Genomic DNA, 22,297 nt, shown 5'->3' on the forward strand with positions numbered 1-22,297 from the left:
CTCTTATTCTAGATAGTGAAAGATACAGAAGAAAGAACATTTTGGTTTTAAATTTTTAATTGAATCTCGAAATTGCTGAATAGGCTCAATTGCATAAATGAGTAATTTTCCCTTGGCAAAAGCCAGTTACTAGCCCATTCATCTTCTGTGCAATTCAGCTAGGTCATTCCAATACTGACCACAATGATGGAAGATCAAGTAAGTCTCTAGGGGATAAAGCAACCACTTTAATCACCTGCTCACATAAATCACTTCTCGTCTGTATAATCAGCACAAAATGTCCACAGCTTTGAGAGCAAGTGAGACTGCAGAGGACACAAATGCAAGTCAGTGTACTATTACGTCTCCCCACACCTTCAGCCTACTGATTCTTCTCCTTACCCACCAGAGAAAGCAGTGGCCAGGCTGTGCCCAATACCCTGTGACAAAAATTATTGGTTGGTGAACGAACAGGAATTCCCAATCCTCTTCGAACTTGTTGCTTTCTACCGTAGAAGCTGGAAAACCTAAATCTTCACTTACCCAGTTTCTTTTGCAGCTAGGGGGAGCCCTGTGACTCAAATCCAGCTAATAAGACTAAGCCCTACTGGGGCTTCCCGGAAAGCTTTGCCCTCCCAGATAAATGGCCGGAGCTGAAGAGAAAAAAAGCCTTTGTCCTCGGCCACCTCTTTCTTGCTTGAGATGCTAACGGAGACATTAAGACTGGAGCCAGCACACTTATCTTGCAACTGTGACCAACAGTCAATATACAGATGATGGTAGAACAGGAAAGATGGAGAGCCTGGGTCCTAAGGAATATCAAAGGCCACTACACTAAACCCAGAAACGATAACCTCCAACCAGGTTATAAACACCTTTACTGCTTAAGATATTATTGAGAAGGTTTTCTGTAACTTGCAGCTAAAAAACGTCTGATATCAACCCTCATAATTGTTGTCCATATTACTTTGCCTATTACTTCCTATTCTCCCTTTGCTCAGAGGCTAGAAAGTTTCTTTGGGGTGGGAACAAAAGGATAAGAATGAAATTATTTTGGAATTGGTTATGAAACTGTTCTTTACCATGTCATTCCTGAGTTTATCAAATGAATTCAAGGTTCGAGGGAAGCACATACTCCTTCCCACAGAGCTAATTTTTAGCTAACTTTATAAAGCTAATTTTTAGCTCTGTTCCCTAAAACAGAGGGGGTACATCAAACTCCTTGTTTTGGAACGAACTTAGTTTAATAGCAATGGTTCGTGTTGCTCAAAATGCAATGGGGTATACTCATTTATACTATTTTATTTTCAATTGAATACATTACTTTCTGAGAGAAGACAGCAAGATTAGAGGCGAGAAAATTCAGTAATCTATATGATAGTTTCCAAGGATGGGAAAGAAGAATTCAAACGATTGCTTGAAAAATAAATCAAGAAAGCACTATGAACATACTACTTCTATGTGAGGTATTAATAGCACAGGTAAGAACACCCAAGATTCTATAAAACATAAAGAACGGGGTCGGAGGGGCACGTAACCAAGAGCACACAAAAATATGAAAGTGAAAATAAAACTGATATAAGGATCACGAAAATCACCTTTAGACGAGCGGAGTCCAGCCTCAGGGCTGAAAGTAATGGATCCAGAGACTCAAATTCTGCAAGAACATGGTTGTAGGACTCTGGTATCACTGGCACGAAAGTCATTTACCCAGAAAGATGAAACTACGTTGAGGGATAGGCACAGTATTCCTGAATAAAACCTGCAAAAATATAATTTAAGAAGCTCACCACTCCTTCAGCAAGCATTTAATGAACAGGTGGAGAAAACAGGGAAACATGAGAAAGGGACAAGGATCCCTATTCTGGAGCTCCTTGGCATCTAGGTGGAAAGAAAACACACGCAGGTGACATTATAGGTGACCATCAGCTTGTACTGATTATTCCCTGACTCCTAAAACTCCCACAGAATGAAATCCAGATTCTCAAGGCCCTCCACAATCCTATCCCATTCTATTTACCTAACAGTATGAACAGATAGAATAGACGCTTGCAGGATATAAGGGGAAATTTTGTCAAGCTCCTCTGTGGTAAAATAGCACCTCCAGCTGCAATTCTTTGAGCTGTAAATCTTCTGCTTTTAAGTCTCTTGTTAAATTCAATGGTTATCAGCCCACATTTTAACCGTGCTTAATAGGAAAGGGCCTCTGGATAGCTTTCTCCAGCCTGTGAATAAGTGAAAAGTCAGGTGTGGGGAATTAGGCAGAAAGAGGAATAAGAGCTTCAATAAGAGGCCTGATAGGAAAGAATAGAAATAAGAATACAAGGTAGCAAATGCCAACTACCCAGTGAAGACTTTGTAAACTAACACAAGAGTTCTTACCTGTTCAACAACTCTCAAGTGTACATTTTTGTCAAATTATACCAGTTTCCAGAAGAAAGCAGAATTTAAGAAAATTCTATCCATTAATTTTAACTTTTCCTCAATCCTTTGTTGCCTACCAAATTGAGAATAAAAAACAAATACTACAAAAAAATTCAGAAACAATTGTTTATGCTTTATTGTTTTAAATTTATACTTTGTGGTTTTAATTTTTTTTTTCAGAAACACATGTATTCACTCACTCATTTATTCAACAAATATATACTTAGCACCAACTATGTGCCAGGCATTGTTCTAGGTCCCAGAGATAAAACAGAGGACAAAACAAAGTCCTCATGGAGCACACTTTCCAGGGGCAAACCATATATAAGCTTACAATACTTTTTACTGCATACACATAATATAGTCTTATTTTCTGCTGGTAATACAGCTGATCTCTGCAAGGAGAATGGTGTTCTGAAAAAACAAAATTCTTTAGTAGTCCTCCTATACTCAAATATTTGAGAATTCCTAATCTAAGAAAAATCTTCTCTCATCCTTTTCACTCATTCATTTTATTAAGTACTGTAGATACAGACAAATCAGGATTGCTAAGACAAATAGTTTTGCTCACCATCCAGTTCTACAAGGGTTACATCGTAACCCACTACAGTTGCTGACCACCAGTGCACTCTGAGAGGAAATTAACAACAGGATGAGGCCCTCTGCTTTGGACAAAGCAGGCCCCTCACAGATGTATATCTCAGGAAGAATTTTAATCACCCCAGATTTTTGCACCTTCCCATACATAGAAAAGCACTAAAATCATTAACTTGAGATATCTATTCTTTGTGATTAGCAGTAATCTTTTACCAAGATGTAGGCTTAACTCGCAGTTATTTCCTCGCCAAAAATCATATATAAACTGTCTTCTCTATATACACTATTGATAGTATGCATAAAATAGATAACTAATGAGAACCTACTGTATAGCACAGGGAACTTCTACTCATTGCTCTGTGGTGACCTGAATGGGAAGGAAATCCAGAAAAGAGGGGATATATGTATATGCATTGCTGATTGACTTTGTTGTACAACAGAAACTAACACAATATTGTAAAGCAACTATACTCCAATAAAAATTTTAAAATACAATAAAAATTTAAAAATAAAATAACATAAAATAAACTGTCTTCTCCCCTACCTCTTCAGAGCAGTTTCCTCAGGGCTAAGTGGCTGTTAGCCGGGCTATAGTCCTCAGCAAGACCCTGAATAAAACTTAAACTCACAACTCTCATCTTGTGTGTTTTTCTCTGAGTCGACAGTTTCTAGTAGAATGTGAGGCACAGTGGTGCAAACAAGACAAATAAAATAATTCCAGAAATCAGTCACTTTATAATCAACTAGGGAGAAAAAGACAAATCATACATACATACACACACACACACACACACACACACACACACACCCCTCATAAGGGAAACGTAAGCAAGGTCCAATGTTGAGACTTAGAGGACAGAGGGATCACATTGAGTTAAAAGTAACCATAGAAAACTTCCTAGGGGAAGTAGCACTGGAGCTGAGTAGGTTTTATCACAAGGAAAAAAGAAAGGGTAGCAGGTAGGGCAGCAATAAGCAAAGATACAGAGGATATATTTGGAGAATACAAGTTTAGTCTTTGGTTGAAACACAGGACACAAGCAACAGAAAAATGAAAGATAAAGCTGGAACAGTAATTCAGTCACAAGGTACAAGGCACTGTGAATCTCAAACTAAGGAACCTGCACAAATTTTAATTTGGTAGGCAACAGAAAGGCATTGAAGAATTTGGTGTTGGGAGATCACAATTTCTGTGAAGCGCTGTGGGTAGACACCAGAAAAAAGACTTGAGAAAAGGTGGGAGGGGTGGTGCGGAACTAAAGACAAGGCCTTTCAATTACTCAAGAAATCTGGTGGAGGAGAAAACCTCTCGACCTTGTGAGCAGGAGAGACGCAAACAGATTTGTAGATAGCAGCTAAAAGAAAAGGCTTTAGAATGAAAGGGACTAAAGGGACTTCCCTGGTGGTCCAGTGGTTAAGACGCTGTGCTCCCAATGCAGGGGGCCCAGGTTTGATCCCTGGTCAGGGAACTAGATTCCTGCATGCTGCAACCAAAGATTCCACAGCCACAACTAAGATCCTGTGTGACCCAACTAAGACCTGGAGCAGGCAAATAAATAAATAATTTTTTAAAAAAATGAAAGGGACTGAAAATACAAGAAAAAGAAAATAAAATCACTGTACAAGATCCTAAGACAGACAGAAAGGAATGACATCAGGCCCACAGCGGCTATCTCTTCCACTTGCAATCTTAAAACAATCTCTGAGACGGATAGACCATTTGTTCTTGATCTCAGTGAAGAGAGAATGACCTGGAAATTATGACCTAACAGAGTAAAAAACCTAGTTAAGTTTCTATTTTTCGGAAAAAGACTTAATAGAGACGAGAATGAAAAAGGAATAGCATAAACAATGTCAGTTCTCAAGAGAAGTTGCTAGTGATAGTGTTGAGCCAACTCCAAATTTATATTTTTCTTTGCGTTTACTCTCTGAAATGACTCCTTTCCCTCCAGATCTACTTACTAAAATCTGCCCAGCCTTTCAGGCCCAGCGTAAGTCCCACTTCCCAGAATTCTCAAAGTGGAAGACTCATAGGTAATTCAGTGCACACATCCATGTAATTCAGGAATTAGTCTTGTGCTGGATCCCTGAACACTTTCAGCAAGGGAAAGGAAGTGCTCCCTCTCATGAAGCTGCCCATTCCACTCCTCCACAGCTCTCACTGTTATAACGTACTTTTTCTACTATTGGGCTGAAACCTGATGACTTGGAGCTTTTATTTCCAACTGTGGCTTCTACAGTTTAAGGAAATAAGTTCACTCCTTTCAAAACAGTCCTTCAGTATTTGAAAAGTGTTATGAGGTCTTCTAAAAATTCATCAACCCCAGTTCTTCCTGACCTGACAATTTCCAAATTCCTCTCTGTTCTGATCAGCCTTCCCCACAAGAGCTTTAGTCTGCCTAAAAATGTGGTCTCCAGAACTGAATATAAATCTCCTTAAGTAGCTGGATACACAGAATAGAGTAGAAACACTAAGTTCCTTGACCTGGACACTAAATTTCTATGTTACATCCTAAAACAGTATCAGACTTTTTTTTCCAGATATGTTTTTAAAGTAGCCATGTCACACTTTTTTTTTTAACATCTTTATTGGAGTATAATTGCTTTACAATGTGCCATGTCACACTTTTGATTCAACAGAGCAAGCAGTTAACTAAAACCCAAAGAAATTTTCAAATAAAATGAATATAATCTTCCTAGTCAGTACCTAGATACAGTAGAATTGAGCTCAAATTTAAAGTTGCCATTAATCAAATGTGATAATAGATATAAAAAGTACCTAAAAAATTTAAAACTGTTCAAACAAGAACAGCAGAATGCTGATAACTGTTAAAGTTTGGTTAGGTGCACATGAGGGTTCGTTATATTATCCTGTCTACTTTTGTCTATGTTTTAAATTTTCTTGAACAAGATTTCTTATTGAAGTATAGTTAATTTACAATGTTGTATTAGTTACAAGTGTACAGCACAGTGATTTCGTCATATATATTCAAGATTTTGTTAAGTATGTACTTAACAACAAAAAGCTCTGTACAAACCTTTCATTCTATAAACTTTCTGTGCCTCCATGGTTTAATATATGCTGTTCCTTGAATCTTCCTCCATCTAACAAAACACTATCTTCCTGCAGATCCGAGTTTAACTATTACTTCTGTTAAGTCTGTCACACTGTTAGCCTAGCAAAAAACTAAGCAAATAGAAGGTGGTCATAAATGCTTACCAAAGTCAATGAAAGAACTTTTTGAAGTGCTGACTTGCCCAAGGTCACAGAGTTCACAAGTAGAGCTGAGACTAGAATCTACTAATCCTGAGTCCAAATCTAATTACCTTTCCATTTCCCCGCACTGCTCGATGGTAACTAATGGAGCAGTAGAATCAAGCAGTCTTTTCTCTTCGTCCTAGTACTCATTTTTATTCATTTTAATGGACTAGTGTTTGCTGCGCAAACACCCAATGCAAATCACAGCTTTCTTTCTTCCCCACTAGGGGCGTGGAAGGAAGAGGAGGCAAAAGAGAAAAGAAAGGAAGCAAAAATTAAAGATATTATGCGGAGGGGAAGTACGAGATTCCCTCATTCCCGTAATGGAGATCTTTAAACCCAAGTAACAAAGAACAACTCTTCATCTCAGACCAAGAAATGGCGACTCACTCATTCATGCACTCAGCATGCCTCGCACACCCCACTGCAGACAGTTCCTGACCACAAGCTCCCTGACTAGCGGAACTCCTAACTTTTTAACAGCAGTAACTTTAATACTATACTCAGATTTCTTAAAAGGAGCCTCGGTAATCAAGTTTTCAAAGCCAGGCTCACAGCCTGTAGGTCTCAGCCTCTCTCCACCATCTCCAGGCCGGTATCCCCCAAATTCCAATGGGTCACACCCTCTCTCCCGGCTGGGTGCCGTTAACACTCACCACGCAGTAAGAGCCGCACCTTAACTTCAGTCTCCCCTCCTGCTCCTCCCCTCCCTGGCTTACGTCATCCCGGAGCGCCGGGGACGCTGGGACAAAGCTGTTAACTGTACTTCCTCGTCACGTGACAGGTTACGCCCCTGCTGGCGCGTGGTCCCTCCCCCTCGGGCCGCGGTCGTGATTACGCTCTCTGTGGCCTGCAGTAAGCGGGCCGCTGTCGGCCGAAGACGCAGCGCCGATCGGGACCGGAGGAGCTCTAGGCCAAAGGGGTGAGCCAGGCAGGATCCCGGGACCCTTCACCGCTTAAAGCGGCGAGAGGAAATGAAACAGGCGGGCACCGGCGGGGAAGGGAGGGAACTAGCGGAAGGTGTCATGGCGGCCGCGCTCTGGGGTCACGTGCCCCGCAGGCCCGCCTTAGTACTTCCGGTCACGTGCCTTCAGAGTTCTCGCAGCCAGCGATGGAGGCGAGACCCCCCGGTAACAGAGGCGGTGGCGACGGCGGCGGCTGCTGGGTTTCAGCCTCTTCCCGGCAGCGTCTCTAAGAAGCGCAGCGGAACTCGACTCGACCTAGCTCAGTAACTTACTCCTTGCCCAAGGCCGTAGCTCCCACCTGGTAAGTTTAGACCGAAGAATGGGGGTGGGCGGGCGGGTGAAGAGCTGACAGGCCTGGGGGCCGCAGGACGGCGCGGAATCTGCCCCTTTTTCCTGTGTCCCTGTCGCCGTTGCCACAACTCCCAAGCCTGCGGTCTCGTAGCCCTTTATTATTCTGAAGCGACGAAGAGGCGACCCCTAATCTACTTGTCTGTAGGAAGCCTTATCTCTCCACTGAAAGCAGGGACTCGAAGATTTATTCAAAGCCGGGATCAGACTTGGCTCATGAGGATGAAGGACACGGAGGCCTCTCTGGGGCTGAGAAGCCCGTCCCGTTAGAAAATGTGCTGTTGAGTCTTTCGGTTTCTGTAAGGGAAAAGCTTTTACCTTAGTGTCCCCACACCTTTTGCTTTACCTGTCAAACTTACCACTCTTAAAATCTTCTTAACACGTGTGCCAGGCCAACCCCCTACACACACATAACATTTTGGTCTGTGCCCAATTTGATCATCTTTAAGCACCAACACATGGAAATAAATAATTATTTTAGAAATTCCCCAGTGTTCTCAGAGACTACATTGTTTAAGGAAGTGTATTCAGTTGACTCTTAAATGCCCGCTTTAGGGTCTGTAAAATGGGGGGCGGGAGAAGAGAGATAAAAACAACCTTTTGCCCATCAAAAGACCCAGTTTTAAAAACATACAAAAACTAAGTGGTTTAAAATATACCTTGCAGTAAGTACTGATTCCATAAAGGAGTGGAACAATTTTTCCCGTTGAATTCTTACCAGAAACCCCAACATACAAAGCAGCATGCCATGGTGGAATTGAGTTTGGGAGCGCTCAGCCTCCCCTCTTGGAACACAGTGTGAACATCATGAACTGGGTTTTGGTAACTAAGCCAAAGCTGCCAACCCTAAGATCGATTTAAAAAAATCAAAACTAGAACAAATGAGATGGAGAGGTCACAACAGAGGGGAAGGTAACCTCTAGTATCAGGCTTATGGCTTACAAAAGATCTAGACTCTGGAAAGAACTTTGTACCTTTTAGCAGACCGAAATCCATTATTTGGAAAGAAGGGAGAGAGAATTTGGAGGCATTAAACCTGTTCTGCTACTCTCACTCATCTGACATTTGGCAGTGCATCAGACTGATGAGCTTTGAGTCTCTTCTAGGTGATATTAAATACATATGGTAGTGCTAATGTTAAAAAAAAAAAAATCCACACAAATGCAGGGAGGGCTCTTTAAAAATACTAGGAAGGTTGGTGCAAAGAGAGAGGAATCAGTTAAAAAGAATGCACCCAACGATCAGCTTCAGTCAGTTGTGGCTGCCTCCTGTACGACCTCTCAAGGCTTATATCTTATCCCTGCTGGGCTGTCTTTACACCTTTTAGCCCTGCTTTTCTGCGCTGCTGGTTTTTCCCTTACCATCAGAATGTTGTCAGGTGTACCTTGAGCTTTCCTATTCCTAGCATTTTGACCACTATTTCTACTTCATGGATGCTGCTACTAGAAGTGTCTTTGGGGACTTCCTTGGTTGTCCAGTGATTAAGACTCCCTGTTTCCACTGTAGGGGGCATGGGTTCGATCCCTGTACAGGGAACTAAGATGCCACATGGCACGGCCAAAAAAAAATGTTTTTTTAATTTAAAAAGAAAAAAAGTGTCTTTGTCCCTTCCTCCTTTTTCTCTTTCCTGCCTGCAATGTGACAGTGTCAGGCATCCATCTAATAGTCCCTCCTTGCTCCATTTATGATTACCAACTGATTGCTCTTCTCTCAATTTTGGTATCGTACTCTTTGTCAGCATGCAGTATTTATTAGTGAATATGAGCATACTCTTCCCTCTATCTTGCGTCTCTGTCGCATTTTCCTCCTCCTGCCTCTCCCATCACTGCTGTAAAATGAAAAAGTGCTCGGTCTTAAAATTGCTACCTCAGTTATTCCCTTTAATATCTTCTTTATGTGTGTATGTATCCTTAAAACAGTACGTTTTGATCACTCTTTACATACTTTCAAGGTCTTATTCCCTGTAGTGCTGAATTGTTAACATTTTTTAGGATTGCCCGATGGCAAGCAGCATTCCAGTCTCCATTTTGTATGCTGGCAGACACAGAAGCGCTTTCTCTAATAACAATCCTCCTTTTAGTGAGTGATAAGGAGTTTATATTTCACTTGTTGCCTTTTTTTCGTCTGCCCCATTTATCTCTGCACATTGGAAAAGGAGATGTAGGTAATGGAAATGCAGAGACATGAGATGTAGGAAATGGAAATTTAAAGATTTCTCCTGAATAGTTTCAAATTCTTCCTATCCCTGTTTACTTATAAGCCAGTTACTGGAATCTGTAAGGAATGGTACTCTGATCTGTGAGTTGAGAGCTTTAGTGCTTCCTGGAGTTTAGCCGAGGATGTATGTACAATGGTTTCTTGTTATGTCTTAACCAAGACTGTATTCTTTTAACAACAGAGATCTTAAATTGATGTCATAGGTATTTATTGGACTATTCCTATGGACTAAAATATGCTGCTGGGCTCTGTATTGCCATGAACACAACACATACAGCCTCTTCCCTTCTTTATGAAACTTGCGGTCTTTCGGGGAAAAAGGCATTAAAAGAATTACATTAAAAATTAATTGCAGGGACTTCCTTGGTAGCGCAGTGGTTGGGAATCCGCCTGCCAATGCAGGGTACACGGGTTCGAGCCCTGGCCCAGGAAGATGCCACAGAGCATCTAAGCCTGTGCACCACAACTACTGAGCCTGCACTATAGAGCCTGTGAGCCACAACTACTGAAGCCCATGTGCCTAGAGCCTGTGCTCAACAGGAAGAGAAGCCACCGCAATGAGGAGGCTGTGCACCGCAACGAAGAGTAGCCCCTGCTCGCAGAAACTAGAGAAAGCCTGCGCGCAGCAATGAAGACCCAACGCAGCCAAAAATAAATTCATTAATTAATTTTAAAAAATTAATTGCAGTAGTGATAAGTGTTGTGAAGGGAAGAATACTATAACTTTGAAACTCAGAGTAGACAGAAAATGAGTAAAAGCTAGTTGATGGAAAGGGAGGAGAATGTGCAGAGGCTCAGCACAAGGCATGCATGTGCCTTTAGCCTCAAGCAAGTAAATATTTAACTGCAAATGAATAAATGCCTTTACTGGAGGATTTTGCTATTTAAAGAAGTCTTGTGGCAGATTATTTCATAAAGTAAATAATCTTTTAAGTAAAACTAGATCTTCATCAAGCCACTTTGTTTAAATATAACTGCACCGATGTTTTTCATAAAATATTCTGTGGCTCTTACAGAGTTCTACTAGAAAGAAGTTTTTGCCACCCAAGGAGCCACCTTCAAGAAAAATCTAGAAATCATAGAAGCCCTTGTAGGATGGTCCTACTGGTTCTATTAAACTTCCTAAAACTGGTCCTTGTACAATTAACAGAGGTGCTACAGATGACCAGGGAAACTTGCCAAGCAGGTTAGCTGTGAGACAATTGACTAGTTATTCCCAGTGTTCAATAACTTATCTCTGATTTATTTTTAAAGCTCCCTCTAAATAGATTTTAATATGAATGGTTTTACATGCTATGCATAAGAGGCTATGTTTTTTCCCAATTGATTTAAAGTAACCAACTCTAATAGTTCTATTAATCTAATTTATTCTCCACTTTACAGTTTCTCTGTCTTCATTCATCTTTCTCCTTATCTTCCCATCTCAGAAAGGTTTTTTTGTTCTTTTCCAAAGTTAACACTTTATTTGTGCCCGTAAGCCCAGTTAATTGGTGACTTGCTCTGTCAGCTGTAACCTTGTGTTTCCTCCATATATGGACATATTTTAAATTATCCTGTAGTTATCTGCTTATCCCCCTCCACACACACACCTCTCCTATCTTTCTCAGATTTTAATTCATGTTTCCTAAAATGTAGTTCATATGGTATGCAGTTTAATTTTACATAGTATAGACAGGTTTTTAAATGTTTTTAATAGTTACGTGTTTATTATAATGAATATTATAAAATTAATATTAAAATATTTAATGGTTCCATAGATTTTATAAAAATTATTATAAATTAAAGTTTTAATACTAAATAAAAATAGTACACATATTACAGAAATTGAAAATAACAGTTTTAATTCTTACCAACCCTAACACCTTCCCATGTTACCTTATAGATGTGGTTTGATAGAGAACAAACTCTTGGAAAGACATTTTTAGTAACTGCTTTTCTCATTACAAAATACATATTTATTGTAGATAGTCCAGAAAACAAAAAGAACATTCAAATCATCTGTAGTCCTGTCACCATAGGTAACCACTATTAAATTAGGTGTATGTCTCTCCAGTCATATATATTTGCAAAATAGCATAATGGAACTCTAAGGTCAGACTGATCCAGATTCAAACCCAGTTCTACTTCTTGGTGTTTTGGGAAAGCATCTTGATCTCTCAGACCCAATTTCCTTTATCTGCAGAATAGAACTAACTAATAATAGAACCTACCTCAGGATTGTTAACTGGGGACTGAATGAGATAATGCCTATAGAGAATTTAGCCCAATGCCTGGCATGTATTACAAGCCTTCAATAAATTTTAGAAGGTTTTTTAAAATTTAAGAATATGGAATCAAACTACATGCTTTTTTCCCTTCTTTGATCACCTAACAGTTTATCTTTTCATGTCATTAAATAGTCCTTTAAGGAATTCCCTGACAGTCCAGTGCTTAGGACTGTGCGTTTTCATTGACAAGGGCCCAGGTTCAATCCCTGGTCAGGAAACTTAAATCCCACAAGCTGCGGCACAGCCAAAAAAAAAAAATAGTCCTTTAAAACAGTGGTTTTCAAACTTTTTAAGCAACAGTAATCCTCTAATCAAAATCTTTGGAGGACATCAAATAAGTAAATCAGTTAAAAGATGGTATTATGTATTAAGAATTTTGACCCTTTATCATATATAATGTATGGATATTAAAACTGGAGATTGTAAAGTAACATGGGAAAATGTTTTCAATGGCAAATAAACAAGATAATTAACTTGGCTGTACTTCATGATTACATTTGTAGGGTGAGTACAGATAAGCACAATTTAAAATTAAGAAAATTGATGTTAAAGTTGTGAGATTGTGGCATTTTTTAAAAATCCCTTTTTGTTAACTTACTAGGCTCTGTCCCAACATTTATAAATGCCCACATAATACAGACTATTTCTACCTGCGTGACTCAACAGCACCTCACACTCATTTTCAGAGCCGAATTCCTTACCTTCACTTTCAAACTTGTTTACCCTTGTTACTGTTTCTGTGAGTGGCATCGCTGTACTCATGTCAGTTAGGCTTAAAAGTGGGGTATGAGCAAGCAGCTGTGATACCTCCTTCAGCACAGTGTCTATTCATCCTGCTTCCTCAGTACTCCTCCTTGTCTCTTCCTCTCCATTCTCACTGCCACCAGCCTGGTTCAGACCCTTTCTGGTCCTCCCTTCAGTCTCTCTCATATTGCCTCAGATTAATTTCCTAAAATACAAATCACTCCCTTATTCAAATCTTAAAAGTTTTCTGTTGTCTGCCACATAGGGGGGTATTCTCCACTATCTGCCTCCATCTTAACTGTCCAACTTCATATCCCACTGATCCCCATCATGAACTTTGTGCTATATCCAGAGTGGACTACTAACCATTTGCAGAGAGTCTGGAGCCTTTGCCCCAAGGCATTCTCTTTGCCTATAATGCTTATTGCCTTTTCTCTGTCAAAACCCTCATTCAAAACCCAATTCATAACTAACTTCTGTATAAAAAAGAATAAACTACCAATACATGTAATAATGTGGTGAATTTCCAAAAACATGTTAAGCAAAAAGCCAGAGACAAAAGCATACATAGTGCCTGAATTCCATTTATATGAAATCCTAGTACAGATAAAAACTAATCTGTGGTGATAGAAATCAGAAAACAGTTGCTCGAGGGTGGGAGGAAGAGAATTGACTCGAAGGGGGCATGAGAGAACTTGGGGGGTGATGGAAATGTTCTCTGTCTTGTTTTGGGTAATGGTACATGGGTGTATACAGTTGCCAAAATGCATCAAACGGAACACCTAAGAACTATGCATTTAGTGATTTGCATCTTGTTTGTTCAGTTAATTATAACTGAATTTTTTTTATTGCCCTAAGATATCTGTGAAATATTTGACAAAGCCTTTCATGTGAAAAAGTTAATTGCCTCTGAGTCCTAATTCAGAACTGTTTTTTGTCTCCCTTTTGGGACTTTACACATTCTAATTTGTATACACACACACACACACACACACACACACACACACACACATCTTGCTCACTAGACTGGAAGCTTTCTCAAAGCAGAAATCACTACTGGCAGACATTTGTCTTCAGGTAATCCCTAGACTTCTTGGCTCAGTACAGAACTATTGAATAAATGTATTCACACTGACCCTTTTCCTTTCCATTTTTGGGGTGGAGTAGCCTGTAAGGAAACTAAAAGGGAAGATCTGGCTATTCAAAATTCAGGTAGTCAACTTCAGAGAAATTAAAATTTCACTTTTTTTTTTTTACTTGTATTTTTGATTTTTAAATCACTGTTTCAGTGAATAAGAAATGTTACAATAAAGCTTCACTTGTTTGCTCAAATTTAATTCTTATGACACTTAGATATGCTAACTTCTCTGAAATTATAATTTGTACCTGAAGAAGTAAATATTTTTAAGTTATATTTTAAATCATTCCTTTGGGAATGAAAGCTAAAATCATAACTTCACCAGAAATGGCATATATGTGCCATTTGTGCCACCACTTTCCCCATCGCAGCCCATGGCAGACTTCATCAATCATGGCATCTTTCTTGTTGAGCCCAAACAGCCTCAAAATCCTTTTCAGCCTCATATTCCAGACAGCTACACTCAAGAATCTAGGATTTGGGTTGAGTGGTTAAGATTCCCAGGATGGGGTGAACTTGGGGGGAGCTCCAAGCTGTTTCTTCCTAGGTAACAAATTAGCCATATACAAATGAATCTTCCGCCTAGACTGGAGAGCAGTTGAAGACATTTGATTGTTAAAAGATGGGGAAGATAGCATCTGAAGTGTTAAGTGTTAAATTCTTTCAGTTTTTTTTTTAAAGCATATTAGACCGGGTTTTAGATCTAGGAGTGGTTTTAGGAAGTCACACAAACCCTTTGGCTCTTAGTTTTTTCAGTTGAAACAAATTTGAACTAAATATCCAATAGAGTGCTGTGTAATTCTAAAGTTCTGCAATATAGGTTACAGACCACATATTTGTAGTCAAATCATGTGTTTAAGATTTAATAATATAACAGGAAAATAAAAATAAATTGAAAATACTCTGATTAGCATGTGTGGAAATGGTTTGAAAACTGCCAGGTGTTGTCAACTTGCAGTGTTGTGTAAATTCATACCTGTTGTATGAGCAAAATGAAATTTGATTTTAAAGGAATAACGCCATACAGCTTTATCTTCAACTCAGAAAGAGGGAAAAGACTTTTTTCCCTCCTTATTACTCATTTTAGATTTGGAAGGGACTCAAGTCAATAAATCCAACCCTAACTGAGATGTGAAATCTTTTTGTCTTTTTTAGCACCTTCTAGCTGTCATGGCGACTTCATCTGAAGAAGTTTTGCTGATTGTAAAGAAGGTGCGACAAAAGAAGCAGGATGGAGCTCTGTACCTCATGGCAGAAAGAATTGCTTGGGCACCTGAAGGCAAAGATAGATTTACCATCAGCCATATGTATGCAGATATTAAATGTAAGTCGGCTATACTAAGTCTGATGTATGTCATATTTGTTAGTAACTTTATAAGAAGACTGCTTATACAGTCTTTGTGGGGGTTTTATTATAATGTCAAAAAATCAACTGTATAAAAATAATTATAGAGTAGGATCATTGAATATATATTATTCTGTAACCTGCCTTTTCTACAATAATAGAGTATGTACAGCTTTACATGTGTAAATCTACCTCACATAAAGATCTCCACACATACCTTCTTTTAAGAGTTGCATAATAGTCCACTGAATGGATTTACACTTACGTATTTAACCAGTCCACTATTGAAGGACATTTAGGAAGTTTTCAGAGTTTTGTTATTGAAAACAATGTTGCAGTATTGGTCTATGCACTAATATCTTTTTGAGGTTTTATGTATGGGATACATCCCTGCAGTGGGCTTACAGGTTCAAATGGTTCATGCATTTAAAATCTTGATAGATGGACTTCTCTGGTGGCGCAGTGGTTAAGAATCCCAACTGCCAATGCAGGGGACATGGGTTCAAGCCCTGGTCCGGGAAGATCCCACATGCTGCAGAGCAACTAAGCCCGTGCACCACAACTACTGAGCCTGTACTCTAGAGCTCGCGAGCCACAGCTGCTGAGCCTGCATGCCACAGCTACTGAAGCCCGTGTGCCTAGAGCCCATGCTCCGCAACTAGAGAAGCCACGGCAATGAGAAGCCCGCGCACCGCAACAAAGAGGAGCCCCCGCTCGCCACAGCTAGAGAAAGCCCGCGTGCAGCAACGAAGACCCAGTGCAGCCAAAAATAAATAAATAAATTTATTTTTTTAAAAAATCCTGATAGATGATGCCAGATTGCCCTGGCATAAAATTGTATCTTTTAAGTAAAGTCGTCTAATCTTTGGTTATGTGGCCATCCATCATCTGTTGAGAAAATAGACTTAGTTTTATACTAAATGTAGATGGGAGGAATACAGAGCATAATATCTTTATATCCTTTTTATGATTTTCAGGTATGAAAGCTAACATCAAAACCCCTTCTCTTTTCAAATTTGCAAAATTAACTTTGAATTTATTACCCAAAGGACATGGTACTTTGTGGCTCAATAATAATTAGGTTTAAAGGCACCAAGTGAATCCTGGGATTTAGAACCTGTACTCTGAAAGGGATTTCTGCAATTCACCTAACTAAAAGATCTTGAATAGGAGGGACCCCAGGGGAGTTGGGTAACAAAGCCCTCAACAAATTGTGTTATCTTAACTATGACCATTAATATGGATTCATTTATTTTCCTGGATATGAGATTCTTCTCCTAGATAAAATCCTGAACAGATTTCAAGGAACATGACACCTCAAAACATAGACAATCCTCAACTTGCAAGTGGTCAGTTTACAAATCTCCTTTGTGTATAAACAGTTGCCCTAAGGACTTACCTCTAATTTGCTGCTGGAAATGACCAAGATCATCTTTCTCCACTGAAGTAACTTAGAATCTTAATTTTCAAAAGGAAATACTGTTTAAAATTCATCATAATTCAGTACTGCCTAAGCTATCTGGTCTTTGTCCACTCCTGGTAACACTACTTCCTTTCAAACCTTTGTTTCTGTGGAGAAATGCCTCACCAAGTTTCTAATAGTAGTCTTAACAAACTAACATTTGTTCTACAATAGACTCATAAATTAGGAACTGCCTGTATTAGCATTTCTCTTAAACGGGAAGCTAGCCTTATACCTTTGCAAAACAGATACTCAATATGATACTTACAGCATGCAATAAAGAATATGCCTTGGGCTTCCCTGGTGGCGCAGTGGTTGAGAGTCCGTCTGCCGATGCAGGGGACGCGGGTTCGTGCCCTGGTCCGGGAGGATGCCACATGCCGCGGAGCGGCTGGGCCCATGAGTCATGGCCGCTGAGCCTGCGCTCCGCAACGGGAGAGGCCACAAAAAAAAAGAATATGCCTATCTTCTGTATTTCAACAATTCTTCTCAGCTATTGGGGAGGAGAGCACATGCCCAAATTTAGATCTGCACCAGATCAGTTTTCATTTTAAGCTGAATATTTGAAAGAATGCTTATTTCTGAAAGAAGCCATTGAAAGTTGTCAATAATACATTACTAAGGTGAAAATTAGCAGTTAGATAGTTAAAAAGCTTCAAAAGTAGGCCTCTCAGAGGCACGAGCTAAGACAGAGCAAGAATAAAGCAGTGACTGAGAAGAGATAGTAGAGAGGAGTGATAGTTTGTTTTGGAGGTATGGAATAATGGAACAGGCTGGCTGACAGTGTAAATTGCTTCATATTGCTCTTTCTGGCAGTAAGGTATTTCATCTAAACTGTTGGTTTGGAAGCAGCATCTTCATTGAAAAAGTTTCTGTTTATTTAAGTGTTAGTAGGTTGCTTGGGGCAGAGAGCTCTAGGTAATGTGTTCACACTACCATTAGTCACCCATTTAGTGAGACAAAGCCCCTTCATCTCTGTTTCCCTTATGAAGAAGACAAGTCATGAGGCCCACTTTTTAAGAATACAAGATCTCTATTATGTAGGTATATTTTGACATTTCCAGCTCCAAATTATTATGAAAATCTTCAAAGTTACAGAAGAGTTTAAAGAATAGTACAATGTATACGTGTATATTGTATACCATCTAAATATTAGTTACTTTGCCATATTTGCTTTTTTACGTGAGTGTACACTTTGACTGCTTATAGCGTTGTGACACCAAGAAAATTTTAATAAATATCCAGACCATTGTTGCATTTCCCCAGTTGTCCAAAGTTTTTTATACCTGTGATTTTTTTTTTTTTAACCAATACTTAGTCTAGGTTCATGTATGTAGTTGTAGTCTCTTTTGTCTGTTCTGTAAGAGTATGGGCTTGTAGAATATCACACATTCTGATTATGTCTGATGGTCTCCTCAAGGTTTTGTTTCATTTTTTTCCTGTATACCTGTATTTCTTATAAATTAAAAGTCAGGTCTACAGGCTTGATTATACTCAAGTTAGACATTTTCAGCAAGAACAACACATAAGTGGTGGTGTTGCTATTCCGTCACCTCAGAAAGCCCATAGTGTCAGGTTGTTCCATTTTTAATGAGGCTAAGTTTGGTCACTTGGTTGAAGTGCTGACACCTGATCTCTCAAATGTAAAATTACGTATTTTCCTTCGCAATTAGTAATTATGCCATGGGCTATGTTTTGGAGTTTTTTGAATCGTGACAAATCATTTTTATTAATGATATTGTCAGTTGGAAGCAGCTATTCAGGGTGGATTCAGGACTCTGAGTTGGCTGTTTAGAAAGCTTTTAAGAAAGCTGCCCAGTTGAGTGGAAACCAAAGCCCTTAGTATCCATAGGTGGAAGCAGTGGGTGAGAAGTGCCACACAAAAAGGATACTGAAGAAGGAAGCCAAGTGCTAGCAGTGAATTTGTTGAACCATGCTCTGGTTATGTGGGATTATTTGAGAATTGTACATTTTCTGCTGAAGCATCAAGATTGGAATAGGGCAACTAAAGCCCAAAGGAAGCCTGAGTCTTGAGAGAAGTAACTTATTGTATGACTTTCCACAGTGTGAGTGTCCTTATCTAACTAGCCTCATGCTTCTTTTTAGGCCAGAAAATCAGTCCAGAAGGAAAAGCTAAAATTCAACTTCAGCTGGTCCTGCATGCAGGGGACACAACTAACTTCCATTTTTCCAATGAAAGCACAGCAGTGAAAGAGCGAGATGCAGTGAAAGACCTTCTTCAGCAGCTGCTGCCCAAATTCAAGAGGAAAGCAAATAAAGAACTGGAAGAGAAAAACAGGTGAAGGAGGAAAAGAACAGCCTTTTAAAGAGATGCTAGGTTCTCACCAGTCAAGTAATAGTTTATTTCTCACCCCTTGTGCTTTGACAGTGTAGTTTAGGAAAATATGGGCTTCGTTATCTTTACCTCTGTGTTTGGTTATTAACTTTAGCATCTTACTAGCTTTGGCTTTCGGCAGATGAGATAAACTCAGACGAACTGCCTCAAACCTAACATCTGATTAGGAACAGAACTGCGATTCGAAGGTGCTAATAAGGTCCCTTAATTCTCTAGTTCTTTGTCACAGAGAAGATACTAAACCATTAGAAATGTGTGTGTGAATAAGAAACCTGAAAGTAGTCATACTGTAAAAAAGTTGAGAAAACATCTAAAATAATGAGAATTTCGGATAAGATGAATTATCTTTCTGTGCTTATGGCTCCAGGTGCTTATCACCATGAAAAACTAGTTGCTAGAAAATCTCTCTTCCCCATTCACCTTTTTGTGAAAGAGAATACAGTACAGTACAAATACAGCCTTTGTATCACTGGAATATAGGGATGAATAAGACCAAATCCATGCCTTCAAAGAGTTTAGCCTTTGCTTCTTCAGACTGACTTCTGTTTATCTGCACTTACATTTGTTCCTCCAAAAATGTTTTTTTGCTTTTAATTACTGACAAATGAACTAAATGACCTCTGCCGCTCAGTCATCACAAAATGAAAGTTGGGTGTTTCATGTGGCTAAAGTCTTTTTTGAATGTTACCTAAATTGTGTTTTATTCTAAAAGTTCAATATGTTCGATATATTCTATCACCAGAATGCTGCAAGAAGATCCTGTTTTGTTTCAGCTTTATAAAGACCTTGTTGTGAGTCAGGTGATCAGTGCTGAGGAATTCTGGGCCAATCGTTTAAATGTGAATGCAACAGAGAGTTCTTCCACATCTAATCATAAGCAGGATGTTGGCATTTCTGCAGCATTTCTGGTATGTGACCCTTCTAGATTTCTAAAGGGAAAAAAACCGTGGTATATGTGTTAACGATGCCACTTCTTTTGTAAAATTTAGCATTTTCTTCAAGTAAATTAGTGGATACTTCAGTATCCACGGTATTCTTCTAAAATAATTTTTAAAATACATACAGTATCTTTTTTAATTTATATATTTTTTGCCAGTTATATTTTCTTAGTTTTCTGGACTTGACTCTAGTATGCTGGAAATCAAATGGACTTTTGAAAATCTTATAGCAACTGGACTAATGCTTACTTCCCCTATTACTTTTAAATTTAGGGCTTTCAGCTACCTTTTTTTAATGATTGCAATATTTTACTTACAATGCAAAGTTTAAACGTATAATGACCACCAGGTTATAAAAAAGTAAGATTTGTAAAATGTATCTTAAGAGGAAAATTGAGACTACCTTATGTATGGAATTAGAAAGTGACGGTAAAACCAAAGCAGTATTTATACATTTAACAAACATTTGAGTAGCAGTTACGTGTTTGGCATCTTTCTGAGTGCTTAGCAGAGAATTGAATTAATAAGGCCTTCTAAAGAAACCAATCAGATAATATTTAACTACTTAGTAACCAAATAGTTAAATATTTGGTAACTGTATAAGTTCTATGTTAAATCTCCACTAGATATCTGCCTTTGGCCACACTTAAATGTGCCATTTTTGACCATTATATTTTCAAAAAGCAGATTTTACAGTTCACTAAAATTATGTGAAACCAGGTCAGGCTTCTGTGAGCCCTGTCTCTATGCCAAAAGTATAGGTGAGGGACTTATCTCTGTCTCTGTTTCATTCAGAGAGTCTGTTTTTCCACCTTTGTCCAGTGTTCATTGGGTTCTTAGACATCTTCCCCCAATATTCTAACAAATACAGATATATATATGTGGTCTTTATTTTAGGCTGATGTCCGACCCCAAACAGATGGATGTAATGGTCTGAGATACAATTTAACGACTGATATCATTGAGTCCATATTTAGGACCTATCCAGCAGGTAAGAAGAATCAGTTCTTTCAGATAGTTAAAATATTTGTTTGGATGAATTCAGTAATGTATCATTGAAAAGCAAAAGGCTTTACCTTTATTCCTGATGAAGTGCTATAAAATATGTAAAGTACGTTTTCCAGTGCCTGACATGTGGTAGATACTAATGGCTTAGCATATAATGTGCTGTCATCAATCCATTGGTATGATGACTTTCCCATTCTTTCCATTGGTGGTTCTTAAACTTTTTTTTCTTTAATATTTAAGTTATTTTTTCTTTTTTATGTATATATTTATTTTTGGCTGCATTGGGTCTTAGTTGCGGCGCATGGGCTCTTCGTTGCAGTGTGCAGGCTTCTCTCTAGTTGTGGCCTGCTGATTTTTCTCTCTCTAGTTGTGGTGTGCAGGCTCCAGAGCCCATGGGCTCCAGAGTGTGTGGGCCCTGTAGTTTGCGGCACACGGGCTCTCTAGTTGAGGTGTGCAGGCTCAGTAGTTGCAGCACGCGGGCTTAGTTGCCCCGCAGCATGTAGGATCTTAGTTCCCCGACCAGGGATCGAACCTGCGTCCCCTGCATTGGAAGGTGGATTCTTTACCACTGGACCACCAGGGAAGTTCCTAAACTTTATATACCCTTTAACATACATGAGTAAGATGACATGCTCCAGAGGCATCAATAAATGAGTCTCTACAGCACTAACTCAGATCATCCTTCATGCTGCCTCCCTTGCAGAAATCATCCTAAAAGTATAAATGTTTTGATTCTAGCTCTAGTGATTTACGATGTGCAGCCAAGGTTGAGAGCAGCTGCTTCAGTCATTCTTCTAATTAAACAAAGCTCTCAAGCTATACACTATTCTCTCTTTATACTTCCTCACTCCTGCCCCTTTAGTCCTTAGGAAACATCTCTCTCCCACAGGACTCAGCTCAAGCATCACTTCATTGCCACTTCTGTAAAATCCTGACTATCTTAGGCAGATATAAGCCCCCTCCCCATTCCTTCCATAGGGCTCTGTGTCTTACCACATTATAATGTAATTATTTTCTTATCTTTCTGATAATAACATAATTATGTAGTGTTTACTATGTGCCAGACACCATTCTAAGGCCTTTATGTATATTAACTCATTTAATCATCACAGATAGTACCTATGAAGTAGGTACTATCATTACCCCCACATTACAGATGAGGAAGCCAAGATAAAGAAAGATTAAGCAATTTGTCCAGCATCACACAGACAGTAAGTGGCAGACCTAGAATTTTAAACTTAGGCTCTCCA

The 22,297-nt window shown here is 39.1% G+C and overlaps 2 protein-coding genes across 10 annotated transcripts in view; one reads left to right on the forward strand and one right to left on the reverse strand.

Annotated features, from left to right (window-relative positions):
* HPS5 (HPS5 biogenesis of lysosomal organelles complex 2 subunit 2) overlaps positions 1-7,067 on the reverse strand; it is a 44,672-nt gene extending 37,605 nt beyond the window's left edge. For 2 of the 9 annotated variants that reach the window (XM_024764593.1, XM_024764592.1), the window contains exons 1-2: positions 6,916-7,066; positions 1,578-1,741 (exon numbers count right to left, since the gene is read on the reverse strand). In XM_024764593.1, coding sequence (XP_024620361.1) covers positions 1,578-1,685 — 108 coding nt within the window. In that variant the 5' untranslated portion in view covers positions 1,686-1,741; positions 6,916-7,066. Of the gene's footprint in view, positions 1-1,577; positions 1,742-2,361; positions 2,452-3,544; positions 3,566-6,220; positions 6,597-6,649; positions 6,879-6,915 lie in introns of those variants that run through there. The other 7 variants (XM_024764586.1, XM_024764591.1, XM_024764589.1 and 4 more) reach the window with 7 other exon arrangements.
* Positions 7,068-7,351: 284 nt separating this feature from the next.
* Positions 7,352-22,297, forward strand: part of GTF2H1 (general transcription factor IIH subunit 1) — a 31,490-nt gene continuing 16,544 nt past the window's right edge. The window contains exons 1-5 of the mRNA XM_024764596.1: positions 7,352-7,525; positions 15,094-15,262; positions 18,852-19,044; positions 19,844-20,009; positions 20,937-21,030. Coding sequence (XP_024620364.1) covers positions 15,109-15,262; positions 18,852-19,044; positions 19,844-20,009; positions 20,937-21,030 — 607 coding nt within the window. The 5' untranslated portion in view covers positions 7,352-7,525; positions 15,094-15,108. The remainder of the gene's footprint in view (positions 7,526-15,093; positions 15,263-18,851; positions 19,045-19,843; positions 20,010-20,936; positions 21,031-22,297) is intronic.

This window comes from Neophocaena asiaeorientalis, unplaced genomic scaffold, assembly GCF_003031525.2.
Source record: "Neophocaena asiaeorientalis asiaeorientalis breed wild unplaced genomic scaffold, Neophocaena_asiaeorientalis_V1.1 scaffold230, whole genome shotgun sequence".
Lineage (NCBI taxonomy): Eukaryota > Metazoa > Chordata > Mammalia > Artiodactyla > Phocoenidae > Neophocaena > Neophocaena asiaeorientalis.